This window comes from Portunus trituberculatus, chromosome 39 (genome assembly GCF_017591435.1).
Source record: "Portunus trituberculatus isolate SZX2019 chromosome 39, ASM1759143v1, whole genome shotgun sequence".
NCBI lineage: Eukaryota > Metazoa > Arthropoda > Malacostraca > Decapoda > Portunidae > Portunus > Portunus trituberculatus.
The window spans coordinates 10,223,504-10,243,292 of NC_059293.1; the positions used below are offsets into that span (position 1 = coordinate 10,223,504).

Sequence of the window (19,789 nt, forward strand, 5' to 3'; positions counted from 1 at the left end):
TTCCAGAGTTTACCAGAGCAATGGGAACCGTAAGGAATAGTTGAAGGAATTGAATGAAGTAATGGGTGTTCTAGAAGAAAATTAAATGGAGAGGAGAGTGAGTTGAATCGGACATTTAATGGAGTAATAGGCATAATAGTTTAGTTAGAAATAAGTGAGTACAAATTAAATTACGTGCAAGTTAATACTAGAAAGTTAGGTTAAGTTAAATACAGGTACACAAATGCGTTAAGTTTTGTTTACTTAGATATAAGGGAAGACAAGTTAGGATAGATACAAAGAGAATACAAGAGGACTTCAAACGTAAACAAAACATAGAGCCAAACAAAAATTATCGATAAGAGAGAGAGAGAGAGAGAGAGAGAGAGAGAGAGAGAGAGAGAGAGAGAGAGAGAGGACAGGGGGGAAAGAAGAAAGGTGGTGAGCGTGGGATCGGGCAGATGCTCATGCATAGGTTCGAATCCCACCACGTGCCGCCTTGAAACTGTCATTTGTCTAGTGGTTTAATGTTACCTACATGTCACCATGATAACCCTGATCTAGGTGCAGGTATAATTGCCTTACACCAAATCTTGACTCGGGGCAACGGTATCCTAGCGGGTGGGCTTTGAGATTGGAGGTACCACAAAAAGTATCCCCTTTAGCCCAGAAATTCCCGTGAAAAGCCCACATGGTATAAATGAAAAAAAAAAAAAAGATGCGCTTGGGTGGTGATATGGGTATCACTATAAATAATATTGTCTGCTCCCCTAATGGGTGGAAGCTGGACAGCGCTTCCCATACTCTTCAAGTATACCTATAGGTGCTATAGGCTATAACATTACAAAAAACAATTGAATAAAAATATGCTGACACAAGGAGAACTATCGCTACATTACTTTACACATTGACTTTTACACCAGTAGAGGAAGCACTCCCGACATTATTAAGGCGGGGTGTAATTTATTATTGCTGTTTGCGGGATGGGATAATGGAGTTGGGTTTTGAGTCATTCGAGGTAAGGTAGAGTTTTGAGGTATTGCATTGTGTAGTGGAATGAAAAGGAGTGCGGTGGAGGAGAGGTGGCATTGTGTGATGGAAGCCTCGAGAGAATGGTGGAGGTGATGCACTTTCTCTCTCTCTCTCTCTCTCTCTCTCTCTCTCTCTCTCTCTCTCTCTCTCTCTCTCTCTCTCTCTCTCTCTCTCTCTCTCTCTCTCTTCTGATGACATGAGGTGAATAAGTAAATGTGTGTGTGTGTGTGTGTGTGTGTGTGTGTGTGTGTGTGTGTGTGTGTGTGTGTGTGTGTGTGTGTGTGTGTGTGTGTGTGTGTGTGTGTGTGTGTGTGTGTGTGTGTGTGTGTGTGTGTGTGTGTGTGTGTGTGTGTGTGTGTGTGTGTGTGTGTGTGTGTGTGTGTGTGTGTGTGTGTGTGTGTGTGTGTGTGTGTTTTATTCTTGTTTGTTTATGTTGTTGTTGATGTTGTGTTTTGTCCTTTTCTGTGTGTTTTAATTTCTTATTCTTTTCATCGTGATTTTTCTTTATCATCATTTTGCTTTCGCGTTTTTGTGTGCTTATTTGACTGCATTCTCTCTCTCTCTCTCTCTCTCTCTCTCTCTCTCTCTCTCTCTCTCTCTCTCTCTCTCTCTCTCTCTCTCTCTCTCTCTCTCTCTCTCTCTCTCTCTCTCTCTCTCTCTCTCTCTCTCTCTCTCTCTCTATTCGCTGTTTGTTATTGCTGATGACGCAATCACACACACACACACACACACACACACACACACACACACACACACACACACACACACACACACACACACACACACACACACACTTCTACTCCCATTCTCTTTCTCGCCCTCTTCCTTCCCTCCTTCCTTCCCACCTTCTTCCCCTTTTCATCAACTATTTTTTTTTCCTATCCCTTCTCTTTTTCTCTCCTCTCCTCCCTCCTCTCCTTCCACTAGCCGCCCATTGTTTAGTGAGTGTCGCTGAAAAATATGCACACTTTCTCTCGCATTTCAGACTTACGTGCAACCTTTGGGTGCATTTCAGGTACAGTTCGGCAGTACTTGTGTGAGAGAAAACTGATGGAAACACCTCAGATTTAAGTTTATTGATAGACAGATAGGGCAGGTTAGGTTAGGTTCTGTAGCTAAGGAGTTAATAGATTTCCCGGTAGATAGATTCAGACAAGTAAATAGATAGATAAATACACACAGATAAGTAAGTAAATATAAGCAGTTAGATTACGTACTTATATATATATATATATATATATATATATATATATATATATATATATATATATATATATATATATATATATATGCTTATATTTACTTATCTGTGTGTATTTATCTATTTATTTACTTATCTGAATCTTTCTAACTGTCTATCTATCTATCTACCTGAAATCTATATATATATATATATATATATATATATATATATATATATATATATATATATATATATATATATATATATATATATATATATATATATATATATATATATATATATATATATATATATATATATATATATATATATATAGAGAGAGAGAGAGAGAGAGAGAGAGAGAGAGAGAGAGAGAGACAGACAGACAGACAGACAGACAGACAGACAGACAGACAGACAGACAGACAGACAGACAGACAGACAGACAGACAGACAGAGAATTAACTCCCATCTCTTCTCTCCTAACGCCAGCCTCTTTTGAAAGAGAGAAAAAAAAAAATTCATAATAAATTCAGTCAAAATAGATTTTAAACTCTTATCTCTTATCACAGAGTTTGTATATTAGTGCACTGTCTTTTTAGCATTCTTTTTCTTATCTTTCTTAAAACTCCATGACTGCTACTTAGTACACCTTTCTTTCTTTACTAATCTCTCTGAGACAGACAACAACCACTTCCAACCTTTAAACTGAACTGAAACTGCAAAAATCTATTCGTAGCCCTGAGCTTTCTTGCAGGCGCTTTTAAGAATCCATTCATTATTTCTGGTGCTCTTAACTGATTCGTATCGTAGTCTCTAGCTTTACGTTTCCACTCAAAATACTAAAAAGAGAGGAGGAGGAGGAGGAAGACAAGGAGACGAAACTGATGATGAATTATGGTGGTGATGGTAGTAAAAGAAGAGGAAAGGAACAGAAAAATAAAGGGAATTATAGAAGTAACATAACGAAACCTAAGCTAACCTTACTCATTGTAAACTAACCTCACCTAAACAAATTTAACCAAAACTAGCTTGTTTTAACCTAAACTAACTTAATTTTATCTAACCTTACCGTAAACTAACATAATTTAACATAAATTAACTTGATCTTACCTAACCTAATTTAAAGCAACTTAATTTAACGTAACCTAACCTAAAATAACGAAACCTTACCTAACCTAACCTAACTGACAATGTAAGCTATCCTAACGTAACGTAATCTAAGCTAATCTAACTTAACCTAATGTAGCGTAACCTAACCTAACCTAACCTTCATGTAACCTAATCTAACCTAACCTAACTTATCTTTACGTAACCTAACCTAACCTAGCGTAACGTAATATAAATTAACTTAACCGTATTCACAGACTATTATAGTCTACGCACTATATAGTTGTGGAGCGAGTAGTGTAGCAAGTAGAGACCCAGGGGTCTCCAAGTCGCGGTCCGCGGACCGCGCGGCCCGCCAAGTGTTTTTTGCGGCCCGCTATCTCCAAGGAGAAAGAAAGAAAAAAAAATTGCTTATTTCAAAAACCCACCTTCAATTTAGGACTGCCGCATTCTTCAAGACAACTTCACGTGAGGACTGCCGCAGTTTACAGGATTTCACGTTGCCTGCGTCTGGCCGCGCCCGCAGCGCTGACATGATTATCTTACTATTCCTATTATCTTTATGCGAAACATGCTTATATATACATATGCATTATGTATACATATTTATTATATATGCCATAAATATTTAATCATCATTGTCATCAGTTTTTGAGAAATAGATATTCTGCCTTAGCTTATGAATCGAAGAATGAAAAACACCAGGTATAGCTTTTCTTGGAAAGAGTTCCAAGCACACGTAGAGAAATTTTCATGGCTCTTTAAGTCACCCACCGGCATGAGGCGTGGCCCTCGAGTCATTTTAATTAGAGACCCTTAAACTTAACCTAAGTTAACGTAGTCTAACCTAAACTAACCTAATTAAAACTAACTTAACCAAACCCAACCTAACTTTGACTTAACCTCAACCTAACCTAACGTAATGAAACCGAACCTAACATAACATAACCTATCATATCCTATCCTATTCTATCCTTGCTCTTGGATGAAAACGCCCTCTTAGAATTAATAAAGCAAGATTTTGTATGGACACCTATTTAGAAAACGAACGTCACGAGAGTAAACTCCTACGCTACTCTCTCTCTCTCTCTCTCTCTCTCTCTCTCTCTCTCTCTCTCTCTCTCTCTCTCTCTCTGATAAATGCGATAAAAGGAAAACATTTGCATAACAATCCTAAGAGGTACCAAATTATTACAACTTTTCCTTTCCCCATTTCCATTTTTAAGCAATATTTATTCAGTGGGAATGATTTTATTTATTTTTTTTCATATTGCACTTGCTTGTAGACAGACAGATAGACAGACAGTGAGATAGAAGGAAATAGGTAGACAGATACACAAACAAAGGAAACGTGACATGCAGACAAAGATACAGATAGATGAACTGCTTGATTTTGCATAGAAGTATTATAGATAGATAAATAGATAAGCAAAGAGACAAAGGAGACAGATAGAGAGGCAATACACAAACAGACAAACAGGAAAATACACTAAAAAATAAATAAATAAGTAAAAGAAAACACACACACACACACACACACACACACACACACACACACACACACACACAGACAGACAAACGCCTAGAGACAAAAATAGCTTCAGGAGAAAGAGGATTGAATGAACGGAGAGAAATGGGAATGCGAAGTAACGAAGGAGAGGTGGAGGGGAGAGAGGACGACGAAGGAGACCGAGTGAGAGGAGGGAGGGAGGGAAGGGAAGGGAAGATGGAAGAGGAGGGCCAAGAGAAAGAGCAGGAGGTAAGGAAGAGAGGGAGGAGTAGAGGTGACGAAAAAAAAATAAAAAGAAAGGAAAAGAACAAGGAAGAAGGAGGGAGAGTAAAGGAGGAAAAAAAGAGAATCGTTTACACAAGGGATGTAGGAGTGAAGGAAGGAACAAGGAGGGAAGGGAATAAAAGTGAAAGGAAGAAAGGAAATTTTACACGAAAACTTACCCAGAATCAACCAGAGAAATTAAAATGAAGAGTAGGAAGAATAAAGAATAAGAGGAGGAAGAGGAGGAAGAATAGAACTAAGAGAATGGAAGGAAGAAATAAGGATTACAAGAGAAATAAGAGGAAAACAAAGGAAGTCATTATAAGAAAGAGGGAAGAAAAAGGGAAGGAAGGAAGTGGGAATGAAAAATCAAGAAAAGTTAGTTAAGAGAGAAAATAAATACCCAGAAGAAAGAGAGAGAGAGAGAGAGAGAGAGAGAGAGAGAGGGGAGGTTGGTAAGAAGGTGGACCAGGAGACACTAACGTAATTACCTGAGAGTTCCAAGATTACTTTCCAAATCTGATTTCTCGCACAGGAACAGATGCCTCGACCCACGCTATTAATGACCCTGTGTGTGTGTGTGTGTGTGTGTGTGTGTGTGTGTGTGTGTGTGTGTGTGTGTGTGTGTGTGTGTGTGTGTGTGTGTCTGTCTGTCTGTATCTGTCTGTCTGTTTGTCTCTTCATAATTCACCCAGTCTTTATAATCCCACTCTGGACTCACGATCACCGCCTATTCCAGTTCGGTGGGAGTTTGGCCTTTATTCAGAAACGCTCAGCTCTTTCACCACGACTATTTTCAAAGGCCACAGAGATGATTAGCGGGTTTTCAAGAGTGTTTCTACAGTTGGTATTGTAGAAATCTTGTCACTATACCTCTAGAACCGAAAAAAACACCTCAAAAGCCGTGGTACAGTGGAACCATGCATGCTTTGGGGTTCGAGGGGTCTCCAAGCGCACGGGTTCGAATCCTGTCCACGGTCCGAGTGTAGGTTGGGCTTCCTCACACGGGGCAACGGTTTCCTAGCGGGTGGGCTTTGAGATAGGAGGGATTCCAAAAAGTATACCCCTTTAGCCCATAAATTCCCGTGAAAAGCCCACATGGTATAAATAAAACAAAAAAAATAAAAAATCGTGTACACATAGATAAAGCCTTTGAAATAGTGGAGGTGAATCACAGAAGTGTTTGAGAATACGTCACTTTATGGGGTGTAGTTCGTATTGGTAAATGTTTCGGCGCCTCAACTCGGTACCCTTAATTCTGAGTTGGTGTCTAGTGGGTTCCTGTGATTTTTAAGTGGTTATAGTGAAATCTGCTGTGGTTTTCTTGTTACTTATGTTCCTGGTCATACTTCCATAAAAGATTCAGTGTCTATCAGTAAGGAAACACGATACCTATAAAGTTGATGTGATTTTCTTTCGTTTGTATTATTATTGTCATTATTTATTTATTTTGGTTATTTATTTTTTTTTCATCCGAGTCATATTTAAAACGATTCAGTGTCATCGGTAAGGAAAAAAAAAAAAAATACTCAATCGAACCTGGTTGATCATCTTTGTGGCCTGTGCATTTTTCTCCATTATTAACTAGAAGGAAAATTCGCTAGTTGTATACATTTCTGGAAATAACTTGCAAACATTTGTAAAGATTTTGAAGACAGTTGGCAGCCATTTTGAAAGTATTTTATTAACAGTTCGTATCTAGTTTCTTCTTTTCGTCAGTAGTAGTAGTAGTAGTAGTAGTAGTAGTAGTAGTAGTAGTAGTAGTAGTAGTAGTAGTAGTAGTAGTAGTAGTAGTAGTAGTAGTAGCAGTAGTAGTAGTAGTAGTAATTGTTATTATTGTTGTTGGTATTGTTGTTAATATTGTTATATGTATTTGTTTATTTGTTTATTTATTCGTTCATTCATCTATTTATATATTTACTTACTTATCTATTTGTTTTCTCTTTATTCCGGTACATCACATCCATTTACAACTTAACACAACTTAACCTGCATTTTGGACACCTTCCCTTCACACACACATTACGTAAATGTGTGTGTGTGTGTGTGTGTGTGTGTGTGTGTGTGTGTGTGTGTGACTCCATGACCTAACTCACATCTCTCTTCCCCAGGATCGTGACGTCATCAGTTCACCATGGTAAGTCCTCATCAGCCAATAGGAAACCAGTATTTGTTTTGAAATCTGCAGCTTAAGGTTGTGATTGGCTATTCCAAGTCGTGTCACTGGGTAGGGTAGCCAATCAACGCTCAGGTTCTTCCGTGACGTCACTGATGCTAAGTTCAAATAATAATGTCATGTTAATTGAATGTTTGCAGTTATTTTATTTTATTTATTTATTTATTTATTTATTTATTTATTTATTTATGTATTTATTTTTGCTCTCCGGAGTGACATACAGACTGACTCTCGCCTTAACAAGATAGACTAGATAAGTTTAAGAGTTAGCAGATGGATAATTCATTTATAAACCCTCTTTCTTGCCTACCTCCTCCTCCTCCTTGTCCTCATCCTCATCCTCGTCCTTATCCTCGTCCTCGTCCTCTCCTCCTCCTCCTCCTCCTCCTCCTCCTCCTCCTCCTCCTCCTCCTCCTTCTTCTTTTCTTCTTCTTTTCTTCTTCTAACACCATAACTACTACTACTACTACTACTACTACTACTACTCATTCTTCTTCTACCACCATAACTATTACTACTTCTAGGTACTACTTCTTCTTCGTTCTTCTTCTTCTTCTTCTTCTTCTTCTTCTTCTTCTTCTTCTTCTTCTTCTTCTTCTTCTTCTTTCTCTTTTTTCACTCTATGTTTATAATAAAAAAAAAAAAAAGAAAAATACTCATCTCCCTCGTGATTGGTGGATGGTGCTGCCCGGCGGACTGTGATTGGTGCAGAGGTTCCGTTTCTGCTGGGACGTGGACTGCCCTGATTGGCTGCTGGCCGAAATAGCCACGCTCTCCAAACTGGTAAGAGAGAGAGAGAGAGAGAGAGTGTGTGTGTGTGTGTGTGTGTGTGATCATTATTTATTTTATTTGAATGTTGTTGTTTTTTTTTTCTGTCCCTTCAGTTATTCATTTGTTTATCCATTTTTGTTTAGTTTTCTTGTTATTTTTACTAATTTACTTGTGTTCTATTGTTCTCTCATTTCTCTTCCTTTTCTTCCTTTTCGTGTTTTTTTTCTTATCTTTCTACTATATTCTGTGTGTTTTCTTTTCTTCCCTCTTACATAATAGTCTGGTCTCTCTCTCTCTCTCTCTCTCTCTCTCTCTCTCTCTCTCGGCTCAATTAGTGTATTGTTTTTGTATTTCGTGGATCTCTGTAATTCGCTTTATATTTCCTGTTTTTGATGTCTAGTGTGTGTGTGTGTGTGTGTGTGTGTGTGTGTGTGTGTGTGTGTGTGTGTGTGTGTGTGTGTGTTCTGTTATTTTGTTTCTATTTCTATTTTATTACATCCTATTGTCATCATATTTAATTTATCACTTTTAGTTCATAGAAATCTTGAAACAGTTGCTGAAACGACGTAATTGAATATGAAGTTTTTTCTGTTCATTTTGCCAACTTATTCGTTTATTTATTGTTTTTCTTTATCTATTGGTTTTTTTTTTCCACTCTGTTTTTAGCGAGGAAAGATTGCAAAAACTACCGATCATATGTAGTGTATACTGTTCTATATTTAATGTTGTACTGTGTAGATAAGTGTTGTGGAAACGCGCAATGATTTTTACACACACACACACACACACACACACACACACACACACACACACACACACACACACACACACACACACACACACACACACTCGAGCGAGTAATTGGAAACAAAAGTAACCACAGTGAAATTCTATCAGACAGAAGGTACCACAAGAAACTAATTGAAATGAACCACAAATAAGCGTCTTTCTTTTTCTTAGCTTCGCCCTGCCCGCTGCCACCACCACCACCACCACACCGTGACGCAACTGGAAGTGAAAAAACAAGAAATTGATACAACTCTTTGAGGAACAGATGAAGACCGTTTTTACCCAATAATACTAGAAATTCTGGTGCAAAGAGAGTCTTTTTTAAGTTTTGGTAATTAAAAGACTAATTGGACAAGAAAATAAGTCATATAAAGTTTGGCTGGTATTTTCAAACACTAGTGCGCTTCATCTCGACTGTTCCAAAAAGCTTTATTAAGATTTGCGCAAGTTTTTAAAAGTGTCTATGGTTTTAAAGGCAGTTTGACAAGATTTCTACATTGTTAACTGGAGAAACACACTTTAAAAACCCGGCCAATCATCTCTATGGCTCTCGAAGATAGTGAGAGAGCAAAGCGTTTCTGTATACGGACCTTTGTGTGACGGCTGCTGAACCCTCCGCGCCACCTTGTCTCTCTGTTGTGGTGCTGGCTGGGGCAAAGGGCGAAGGGTACAGCGGAGTTTGTTCATGTAATGCGGCGGAGGAGATACGTACAGTTTTTTTTTATTCTTCTTCTTTTTCTTCTTTTCATGTAAGAGGGGAAAGCTAACCAAGGGCAGCAGAAAGATTACAAAAAAGATGTAATAATAACAAGACTCACTTAGAATGCCAACCCCCGTGCAAGTCAAATGAGAGTTATTCAAAAGAAAGGGTTAAATATCTTGAAACTTCGCTCTTAAATAAGGTCAATTCATAGGAAGATGGAAATACAGAAGCAGGTAGGGAGTTCCAGAGTTTTCCATGAGTGGGAAGCGACTCCGTTGTCGTCTCTAGCAGCCATAGGTGTTCATAACTCCCTTCCTGTGTTTGGATTTCCAACTTCCTCTGACTTCCTTTCAGAGGGAGGTTTCAAGACATCTATCCCTGTCTTTTGCCTAACCCTGTCGGATTTGTAAGGGGACTGACAGCTAAGTGGGCCTTTATTTATTTGTTCATTCATTTCGATGTTGTTGTTGTTGTTGTTGTTGTTGTTGTTTCCCTTGGCCAGTTTTCCCGTCTTACATAAAAAAGACTTTCATTCCTAGCCACGCACTGTGACTGTCTTGTGTTTACGTGGGCTAAGATGATTCGTTGTCTGCTTGTTTTGTGCCTTTATTATCATTATTTTTGTCGTTTTTTGTTCTTGTTGTTAATGTTATTTATTATTATCATTATCATTATTATTATTATTATTATTATTATTATTATTATTATTATTATTATTATTATTATCATTATTATTATCATTAGTATCATTATCATCATTATTTTCATTATTTCTATTATTTTTATCAGTACTAGTAGTAGTAGTAGTAGTAGTAGTAGTATCATCATCATCATCATCATCATCATCATCATCATCATCATCATCATCACCACCACCACCACCACCACCAGTCATCAGTCTTCATTTTTATTATTATTATTATTATTATTATTATTATTATTATTATTATTATTATTATTATTATTATTATTATTAGTATTAGTATTAGTATTATTATTATCATTACTATTATCATTATTATATTACTATCATTGCTAGTATTAATATTACCATCCTTATCTTCATCCTCCTCCTCCTCCTCCTCCTCCTCCTTCTCATCATCATCATCATCACCACCACCACCACCATTACACTGCGTTGCCATTAATGACGTTATTCATATTAACGTCTCATTATGTGACTTAACGACTGGTCATTTTTTTTCTACTATTATTATTTATTATCGTCAGTATAAGATTTACCTTCACCAAAATGCAGCCCAGTTGTACACGCGTAACTCGGAGACTGGTGTTACTTATCGTCTTGAATTTTCTCCTTCAGATCGTAAAGCAGAGTATGTTAATGTAATATTCTCTCTTATTAATGCCGCCTCTGTTTTCTTGCCTCCCTTACCCAAACCTAGTCTTGCTCCACCCCTAATCTCTCTCTCTCTCTCTCTCTCTCTCTCTCTCTCTCTCTCTCTCTGGGATTTTAAAGTTTTTTTGTGTGATTCTAGCGATAGTTTAATCCTTTATCTGTTGTTTGGTACATTTTTTTCCATTTTTCCTTAATTTCTGATCACTCTGGGACATTTTTGCTTGTTCTATAGCCATCTGCAATCTTGATTTAAACTCTAGAAATTGCAAACTCTATTATTTTCAGTCACCTACCTTCTTGCAGATGAGTGTGTAAAGATTTCATGCAATAGTTCTGGTGGTGTTGATAATTATTGTTTTGTAGCGCACTAGAAAAGTTAACAAGGATTTTGCATCATTAGTGTGGGGGGAGCGTGTTGGGATAAACATCCATGAATACTTTATTGATCATCTTTGTTGCCCTTAAAACTGTACTAGTGAGAAGACAGAAGCGTTTCAGTTTACGAGTCTATTTATTTTTTCCATTTTTCAGTCATCGGTCAAACTTCGACTTCTCGCAGGATCTGTGACCAAGAGCATATACGAAGCGTCTCTTAATGTGAGTATGTAATGTTTTGCTTTTTTTTTTTTTTTTTTTTTTTTTACCTAACCTAATAAAACCTCACTTTAACCTAACCTAACCATGCATAACTTTACCTAACCCAACCTAACCTAACCTAGGCTAACGTTATCTTATCTCACTAAACCTAACCTAACCTTACCTAATCTCACCTAGCCTTACATAATTTAACTTTACTTTATCTAACCTAATCCAATATTACTTGTACTGTGTGACTTGATCCAATTATGTGTGTTTTAATCTCTCTCTCTCTCTCTCTCTCTCTCTCTCTCTCTCTCTCTCTCTCTCTCTCTCTCTCTCTCTCTCTCTCTCTCTCTGTTCCTTTTCATTTTTACTCATTTTTTTCATTTTTTCATCTTTTTCTTCTTTTTTTCAGTATGATGTGGTAACTAAACTTGCCAACGATGCGAAATGGAGTGAGTATTATTGTGTGTGTGTGTGTGTGTGTGTGTGTGTGTGTGTGTGTGTGTGTGTGTGTGTGTGTGTGTGTGGTTTTTATCTCTCCCCCTCCCCCGCTACGCAATACAAATGCAGCTTGAATCAGTGTGTATTTGAAAACCATAACAACATACAATGGTAATAGGCTCCATTTCAGGAAAGAGGTTTCAGAAAGGCTTGCTTTGTTATCACTTGTTGTTGTTGTTGTTGTTGTTGTTGTTGTTGTTGGTCTTTGGTCATTTTTAGCTTTCGTCTTTTTAGCAAGGTTAGGACAGTAATTTTCGTTGTTGTTGTTAATGTCGCTGTTGTTTTGGCTTATATTTTTATTATCATTATTATTATCATTATTATTATTATTATTATTATTATTATTATTATTATTATTATTATTATTATTATTATTACTACTACTACTACTACTACTACTACTACTACTACTACTACTACTACTACTACTACTACTACTACTACTACTACTACTACTACTACTATCATTACTACTACTACTACTACTACTACTACTACTACTACTACTACTACTACCACCACCACCACCACCACCACCACCACCACCACCACCACCACCACCACCACCACCACCACCACCACCACCACCACCACTACTACTACTACTACTACTACTACTACTGGTGTTGTAGTTGTTGTTGTTGTTGTTGTAGATAACTGAACAACGCTTAACAAAAATAACTCTCTCGCTTCTTTATTATTTTTTTATGCAAGGGGGGAGACTGTCCAAGGGTAATAAAAATGGAAAAAAAAGGCTCGTTGGATTGCCAGTTCCGTTAAAGTTGTTAAAGGTTATCCAAAAGACAGGGACGAATGTCTTGAAACCTCCCTCCTAAAAGAAGTCAAGTCGTAGGAAGATATAAACACAGAAGCAGACAGGGAGTTCCAGAGTGTACCAGAGAAAGGTATGAATGATTGAGAGTACTGGTTAACTCTTGTATTAGAGAGCTGAACAGAAAGGGGTGAGAGGAAGAAGAAAGCCTTGTGCATCGAGGTCGCAGGAGGAGGGGAGGCATGCAGTTGGCAAGATCAAAACAGCAGTTAGCACGAAAATAGCGATAAAAGATGCCAAGAGATGCAACATTCCAGTGGTGAGAAAGAGGCTGAAGACAGTCAGTCAGAGGAGGCGAGTTGATGAGACGAAAAGTTTTTGATTCCACCCTATCTAACAAAATTGTGAGTGGAACCCTCACCCCAAACATACGAGGAGTACTCCATACAGGGATGGATAAGGCCCTTGTACAGAGTTATCAGTTGGAGGGCCAAGAAATACTGGTGGAGACGCCTCAGAACGCCTAACTTCATAGAATATCTTTTAGCAAGAGATGAGATGTGAAGTTTCCAGTTTAAATTTTGAGTAAAGGACAGACCGAGGATATTCATAGTAGAAGATGGGGACAGCTGAGTGTCATTTGAAGAAGAGGGGATAGTAGTCTGAAAGGTTGTGTCGAATTGATAGATGGAGGAATTGAGTTTTGAGGCATTGAACACTACTAAGTTTTCCATGCCCCAATTAGAAATCTTAGAAAGATCAGAAGTCAGGCAGGCGTTCTGTGGTGTCCCTGCGTGATCTGTTGACTTCCTGAAGGGTTGGTCGTCTCTGAAAAGACGTGGAAAAGTATAGAGTGGTATCATCAGCGTAGGGGTGGATAAGGCAAGAATCTTGGTTAAGATCATTAATGATTGATATAAAGAGAGTGGGTGGGAGGACAGAACCCTGAGGAACACCACTGTTATAATATGTAGATTTAATAAAAGAATGGCCGTTTACCACGGCTACAATAGAACGGTCGGAAAGGAAACTTGAGATAAAGTTGCAGAGAGAAGGATAGAAATCGTAGGAGGGCAGTTTTGAATTCAAAGCTTTGTCCCAGACATTATCAAAAGCTTTTGATATGACTAACCTATAGCAAAAGTTTGACCGAAACCTCTAAAAGGGGATAACCAAGACTCAGTAAGGAAAGCCAGAAGATCACCAGTAGAGTGGCCTTGACGTAAGCCATACTGGCGATCAGAGAGAAGATTGTGAAGTCCTATCCTATTGAGGATAGATTAAAAAATTTAGACAAGCAAGAAATTAAAGCTATAGGGCGGTAGTTTGAGGGATTAGAACGGTCACCTTTTTTTAGGAACAGGCTGAATGTAGGCAAACTTCCAGCATGAAGGAAAGGTAGAAGTCGATTGACATAGTTGAGAGTTTGGCCAGGCAAGGTGCAAGCACGGAAGCAATTTTTAGAGAACAATAGGAGGGGCCCCATCAGGTCCATAAGCCTTCGGAGGGTTTAGGCCAGCGAGAGCATGGAAAACATCATCATAACTACTTATTATTATTATTATTATTATTATTATTATTATTATTATATTATTATTTTTTTTTTATTATCATCATCATCATCATCATCATCATCATCATATTTTAGGAACGTAAGTATATGACATGTAGGCAATACTCTGTTCATTCATTTTATGAACTTTGAAAATAGTGTTACTGATACATTATAAGACGACATATACAGCAAAAAAAAAAAAAAAAACACACACATCTCCATTTCTCATTCTTTTTTCTTCTCTCATTCCTTTCCTCCTTACCTTTCACTATCTTCTCTCTCATTCCCTCCAATCTTGTTAAGAATCACAAGTACAAACCCCTCCCTCTGCTGCAGGCGAGGACGGGGCGCAGGCGGCGGTGGCGGCAGTGCGGTGGGTGTTGAAGAGCGCCGCAGGAGCCGCCGTGACGCCTTCCGTGTTAGACTCTGAGCTCCAGCAACTCGGCCTTCCCAAAGAGCACGCTGCCGCCCTCACCCGAGTGTACGGCGACCACCTGCCGCGCCTCACTCAGCACCTGCACCAGACAAGCCTCAAGGGTCAGTGGGAAGGTTTTGGGCGGTGGGAGGGGGAGGGAAGATGCGGTGTGTGGTCTTTGTTTGCTTCTGTATTTCCAACTTCCTATGACTTAATTTTATTTAAGAGGGGGGTTTCAAGACATTTATCTTTTCTGTGGGGCTAATTCTCTCAGACCTGCAAGGGGACTGGCATTTTTTTTTTTTTCCTTGGTCAGCTTTTCCTTCTTACTTAAGAAAAGATAGATAACGCAAAGTTGTCAACCCGTTCAAGTATCAGGTGTTTGGTAAGATACGTAAAGATAACTTAGTATCCCCAGGCTGATGACCAATTAACCAATACAACATGTATAATGCCTGTGAGGTTTCATCTATCTTATATCTTATAGAAAGGTATTAGCAATTCTTGACAAAAGTTATTAATATGCTTTAGAATCTTTGATTTTATTGAATTAATTGTATTTGTTATCATATATATTTCATTAAATTGCTTTTTTAGTCTTTTTAAGACATGTATAATTTTTTTTTTTTTTTTTCATGAGTATATAAATTGATAGATCCTTTCAATAGTACGCATAATTAATTATTCACAGCTGAAGAGTGGTGTGTGTGTGTGTGTGTGTGTGTGTGTGTGTGTGTGTGTGTGTGTGTGTGTCACATATTTCATCTCTCACTGCATCAGAATTTTTTTTTATGGAGAGTGCATTTTTATGTTGAAACCATACTTTAGGTAGTAAATATTGTACAGCTGAAAGTATGTGTATGTATTCAATATTTGCTTATTCCATCCATATCTTGTGACTGATTAGTATATATAGAATCTGGAAGTTTATCATTTTAGAACATGCTCTTATCTTATAATTTCAGACTCAGGAACAGAAACTTTACCACTACATAATGTACATATATGTACAACACACCAGCTGTGCCACACCACTTCTTCCTAATCCTTCACAACACTCACTTGACAGGAGAGGAGATTTGATTATGTGCAAAATTCTGTCATACTCTTCAGTTCTTTCAGTTTGAAGAATATGGAAATTGTTCTATACTTACACAGCATGCCTTGCATGCACTGAGCTTACCACATCACCCATTGTTCTTGTCTGTGTGGAGTGTGGCACTGAAATGCAGCCCTTGCCTTGCAGAGGGTGGGGAGGTGCAGTGGCAGTGCCGGGTGGCGGGTGTGGGTGTGGGTGCAGACATGGAGCCAGTGGTGGAGCTTGGGCTGGAACAAGAAGGATGCTCCACCAAGGTTGTCCTCACTCCTACACAGCTTCATGCTCTTGTTCATGGTTAGTAGCAGGTGCAAATGTCCTTAAGAGATGGCTATAACTTTTTTTTGTTTTTTCTCCTTTTTTTTCTCCCTCTCTCAAGGTTGTGATACTTAATTTGATGTAACTTATGATTTTCTCTTTCAGTGGCCATATTTTCCATTAAATCTTGCCATTATACTTGAATCCATATAAGTCAACTGATATGTCCCATACATTTATATTCAGTAAATCCTTCACATCACAAGTCTTCACCACCCACACTACATAGGGTTTAGGTGTACAGTTGCAGAACACCTCAGTAATCTCCTCAGCAGATTCTGACAGCTGTGATGAATCATAATAGACTCATCCCCTTTTTTTTTTACACCTGATTAACTACTCTGCCCAGTTACGGAAACTTGCTCATATTCTTTCATTAATGCAGTTCTGTCATTGTTTTTATCTTAACCTTGGCCTGCAGAGCTGAATGAGGCACGGCAACTCATGGATGCTGTACACTAGTGATTCACCAGTGGCAGCATTGACTTGGCAGCAGCAGCAGCACCAACAGCAGTACAGCCTGTGAGAGGGACAGTTTATTGATAGTAACTCATCACCAAAAGCTAGTCCTGAGTCCCCAGTGATGGCACTCCAATATTGTCCCATATTCATCCTGAGAAATAAGTATCCTCAACCTTCCCTCCATTGCTGAGATGCTTATAGCTGACCGACTGTAGGCTGACTGCATGCATTCCTAATTATTCATGTGATTGAAGAAGATGTCTTACTTTTTGTTTGCTGGTAATGGCTAATTCACACTCCTCATTTAGTATGTTCATCTTGAGAAAGAAAGAGAGAGAGAGAGAGAGAGAGAGAGAATGTGCATCATCATTGATATCACTCTACCAATGGAAAAATCAATCAGAGCTGGAACTATCCCTCCATGAGACATGAGTGCTGTTGCCGTTATTTATGTTGTGACGCCAGCACGTTCATCTCAAAGGAGTATATTTAGCAGATCTAATTAATTTTTGCATTGATAAAGGAAAGTTGCTGATGACAACAGACATTAAATAACTTTTCATTTCCCACTTCTGTCCTTATGATTTAAATGGAAAAGAAATTACTTTCAGAATTAAGTTATCAGCCCAAAGGTAATAACGTTATCAACAAAGAAGAGTTCATAATGACTTATTGTTTCTTTCCTGTGATTTGAAACAGAGTTGATTAATCTACCCAAATAGTGAAATAGCTCAGACAGGACCATCTTGTGTGTGTTGCATCAGGTGTGTTGCTGTGGTGGTCAAAGGTTCATGCCATTTCTTGACAGCTTCCATCAGTGAATACAGGGAACTATTGTTGAGATTTCATGTTGCCTTTGTGTCCCATTCTATATAATTCATGTTTATTTATAAGGATTCTATTAAAACTAAAATTATTATATGTTATCTTATGTCACCTTATAAGTCCCATAATGCATAGAGAGACTTTACTAGTGGCTGTTGTGGTAGTGGCTAGTCCCTTCACAAAATGCAATTTGTTTGCCCTCTACCAGATCATATTTCATAGTTATTCTATTGTTCTTATTTAAGGGTGATGTTCGTTTTTCATTGTTCTTACTCTCTAGGCCCTGTTGATTAATGACAGGTAGAACACTGAGGTGCTTCTTAGAAGACACTTAAGCTGTGAACAAGTGATGACTGGCACTGACAGCCCAATCCAGAGTAATCCAATTGTAAGGAACACTTGAGCTGCCTAAATTTCAGGAATAATGACATGACTTAATTATCTGTTCAGTATTTACTCTAATATGTAGTCAGTTCTGAGGTCTGCTGTGGATGGTGGCATCTCCAGAACACTTCTACCAGCATTCTGTTCATAGTGAGCCTGGATGTGAGTAGCCATGGTTTGACAACAATTAGTGGGAGAATTACTGACTTTGGATTTTAAACATAGAGTTGATAATGTAACCATAACTTATTTTTTTTGTCATCGGGGATCAACATTGTCACTAATGTCTCTCAGCATGCTTCCCAGTTGCCCTTTTGTGAAGTGGTTGGTTGCTGCCTTGTGGAATCCTTTAGCAACACATGACATATGATGAGTACTGATTGACTGATAAGGAAATGTTGATGTAAGAATGTAGTGACCACAATGCCCACCGTGAGATGTACCACACTGTGGCACTACATCTTAGCATCATCAGCCACAGAGAGGTCAGAGAAGGGCATCTGAGAAAGGAAAATTTTTACTGCAGACAAGTGTTTATGAGACTCAGAATTTTGGAAGCCACACAACACCATAAGAGAAATGTGAAATAGTAAGAATGATTTAATAATGATGAATGATTGATTGATTCATTATGTTTTTTTTTTTGTGTCAATAAATGCCTCAAGTCTCCCACAGGATCCTCCAGCTAGCAGACATAATAACAGCAGCCGCAGCTCCTCCAAGGTCATCCAAGCAGCAATCCTTCACCTGTCTTGACTGAATCATCAACTAGTACCACCTCATCTATTATCATCATTTTGTGAGATGGATTCCACACTTACATGGATCAGTCTCTATTAGCTAAAAGGTGGATGATCAAGCCACACAATCTGGTGTAGCTTGTCTGTTGGTTCCTTTGTGATCTAGATCACCATCCTAGATCTCAAACCATATCATTTGTAGTACATCCAGAAGAGACACAAGTCAGCCACTCTTTTCTTTTTCCTCTACTTGTACATACATAGTCAAAACAATGCAATCTACCCATTTCCACTGCTTCACTGTTCTTCCCAATCCCAAGTCTGCTTTAAAATTCCTTATTTGATTCATTGTCTTTAACATTATATTTACTGCACATCCACCTCACTTTTCAGTTGTTCATGTTTCTATGGACTGGGAAGGTGTATCACTTGGTCCCTTTTTTTCTTTTGCTTTTAGACCTACTAATGAACCAGTTCAGAAAGTTTGTGGAAGTGCTGAATAATCCACCCCTATTGTTCCAGTCCTTTATTTGCTTACTATCACTGTGGTACTATGACATATTAAAAAATACAACAAATTAATCAGAATGGAAAAGCACTAAGTTTCTAATAAACTTTCATCTACAGCTAACTCAGTGATCTGACCTGGATGCAAGGATCTTGAGTGCAATATTACCATTGCTTAATTGAAATATACACCACCAATAGCTACTTAGTTTTTGCTCCTGCAATGAAACTACTGCACCATGTAGTTTAACAATAATGGTTACATTAATTGACATTCAACCAAGAAGTCCTAGATTCAATCTTTGAACAAGGCAAGACAGATGGACAGTCTTTTCATACACTTGCCTCTGTTACCCAGCAGTCCTTAGCTACCATGTACAGTAAAACCTCAGCTCACGACCATAATTCGTTCCTAAATCTTGTTCGTCACCTGATTTGTTCGTCCCATGAATCAATTTTTCCCATAAGAATGTATTGAAATACCATTAATCCGTTCCAGATAAAAAAAATCATACTTTTGTCCATAAAACCCATTCAAAATAGACCTTTAATGTATGCATGACATGAACGAAATAATTATAAAAAGCCTAAATTGTTTTACTTACCTAAATGCTATCAAAATGATAATAAAATGAATAAAAAAGAAAAGGTTATTTACTTGAGAGACTGGACGTTGATGGCATGATGGAATGGAGGAGAGGAGGATAGGGAGGAAGACAGACAAGATCCAAGAAGACAGTCATGAGAGAGGACTTTGG

The 19,789-nt window shown here is 38.1% G+C and overlaps 1 protein-coding gene across 4 annotated transcripts in view; it reads left to right on the forward strand.

The window, feature by feature from the left end:
• The window catches only part of LOC123515713 (COMM domain-containing protein 4-like), a 71,840-nt gene extending 52,309 nt beyond the window's left edge, over nt 1-19,531 (forward strand). For 2 of the 4 annotated variants that reach the window (XM_045274545.1, XM_045274544.1), the window contains 7 exons: nt 7,190-7,215; nt 7,966-8,037; nt 11,406-11,471; nt 11,869-11,908; nt 14,621-14,821; nt 15,946-16,092; nt 16,535-19,531. In XM_045274545.1, the coding sequence (XP_045130480.1) occupies nt 7,213-7,215; nt 7,966-8,037; nt 11,406-11,471; nt 11,869-11,908; nt 14,621-14,821; nt 15,946-16,092; nt 16,535-16,575 (570 nt within the window). In that variant the 5' untranslated portion in view covers nt 7,190-7,212 and the 3' untranslated portion in view covers nt 16,576-19,531. The remainder of the gene's footprint in view (nt 1-7,189; nt 7,216-7,965; nt 8,038-11,405; nt 11,472-11,868; nt 11,909-14,620; nt 14,822-15,945; nt 16,093-16,534) is intronic. The other 2 variants (XM_045274547.1, XM_045274546.1) reach the window with 1 other exon arrangement.
• The last annotated feature ends 258 nt before the right edge of the window (nt 19,532-19,789 follow it).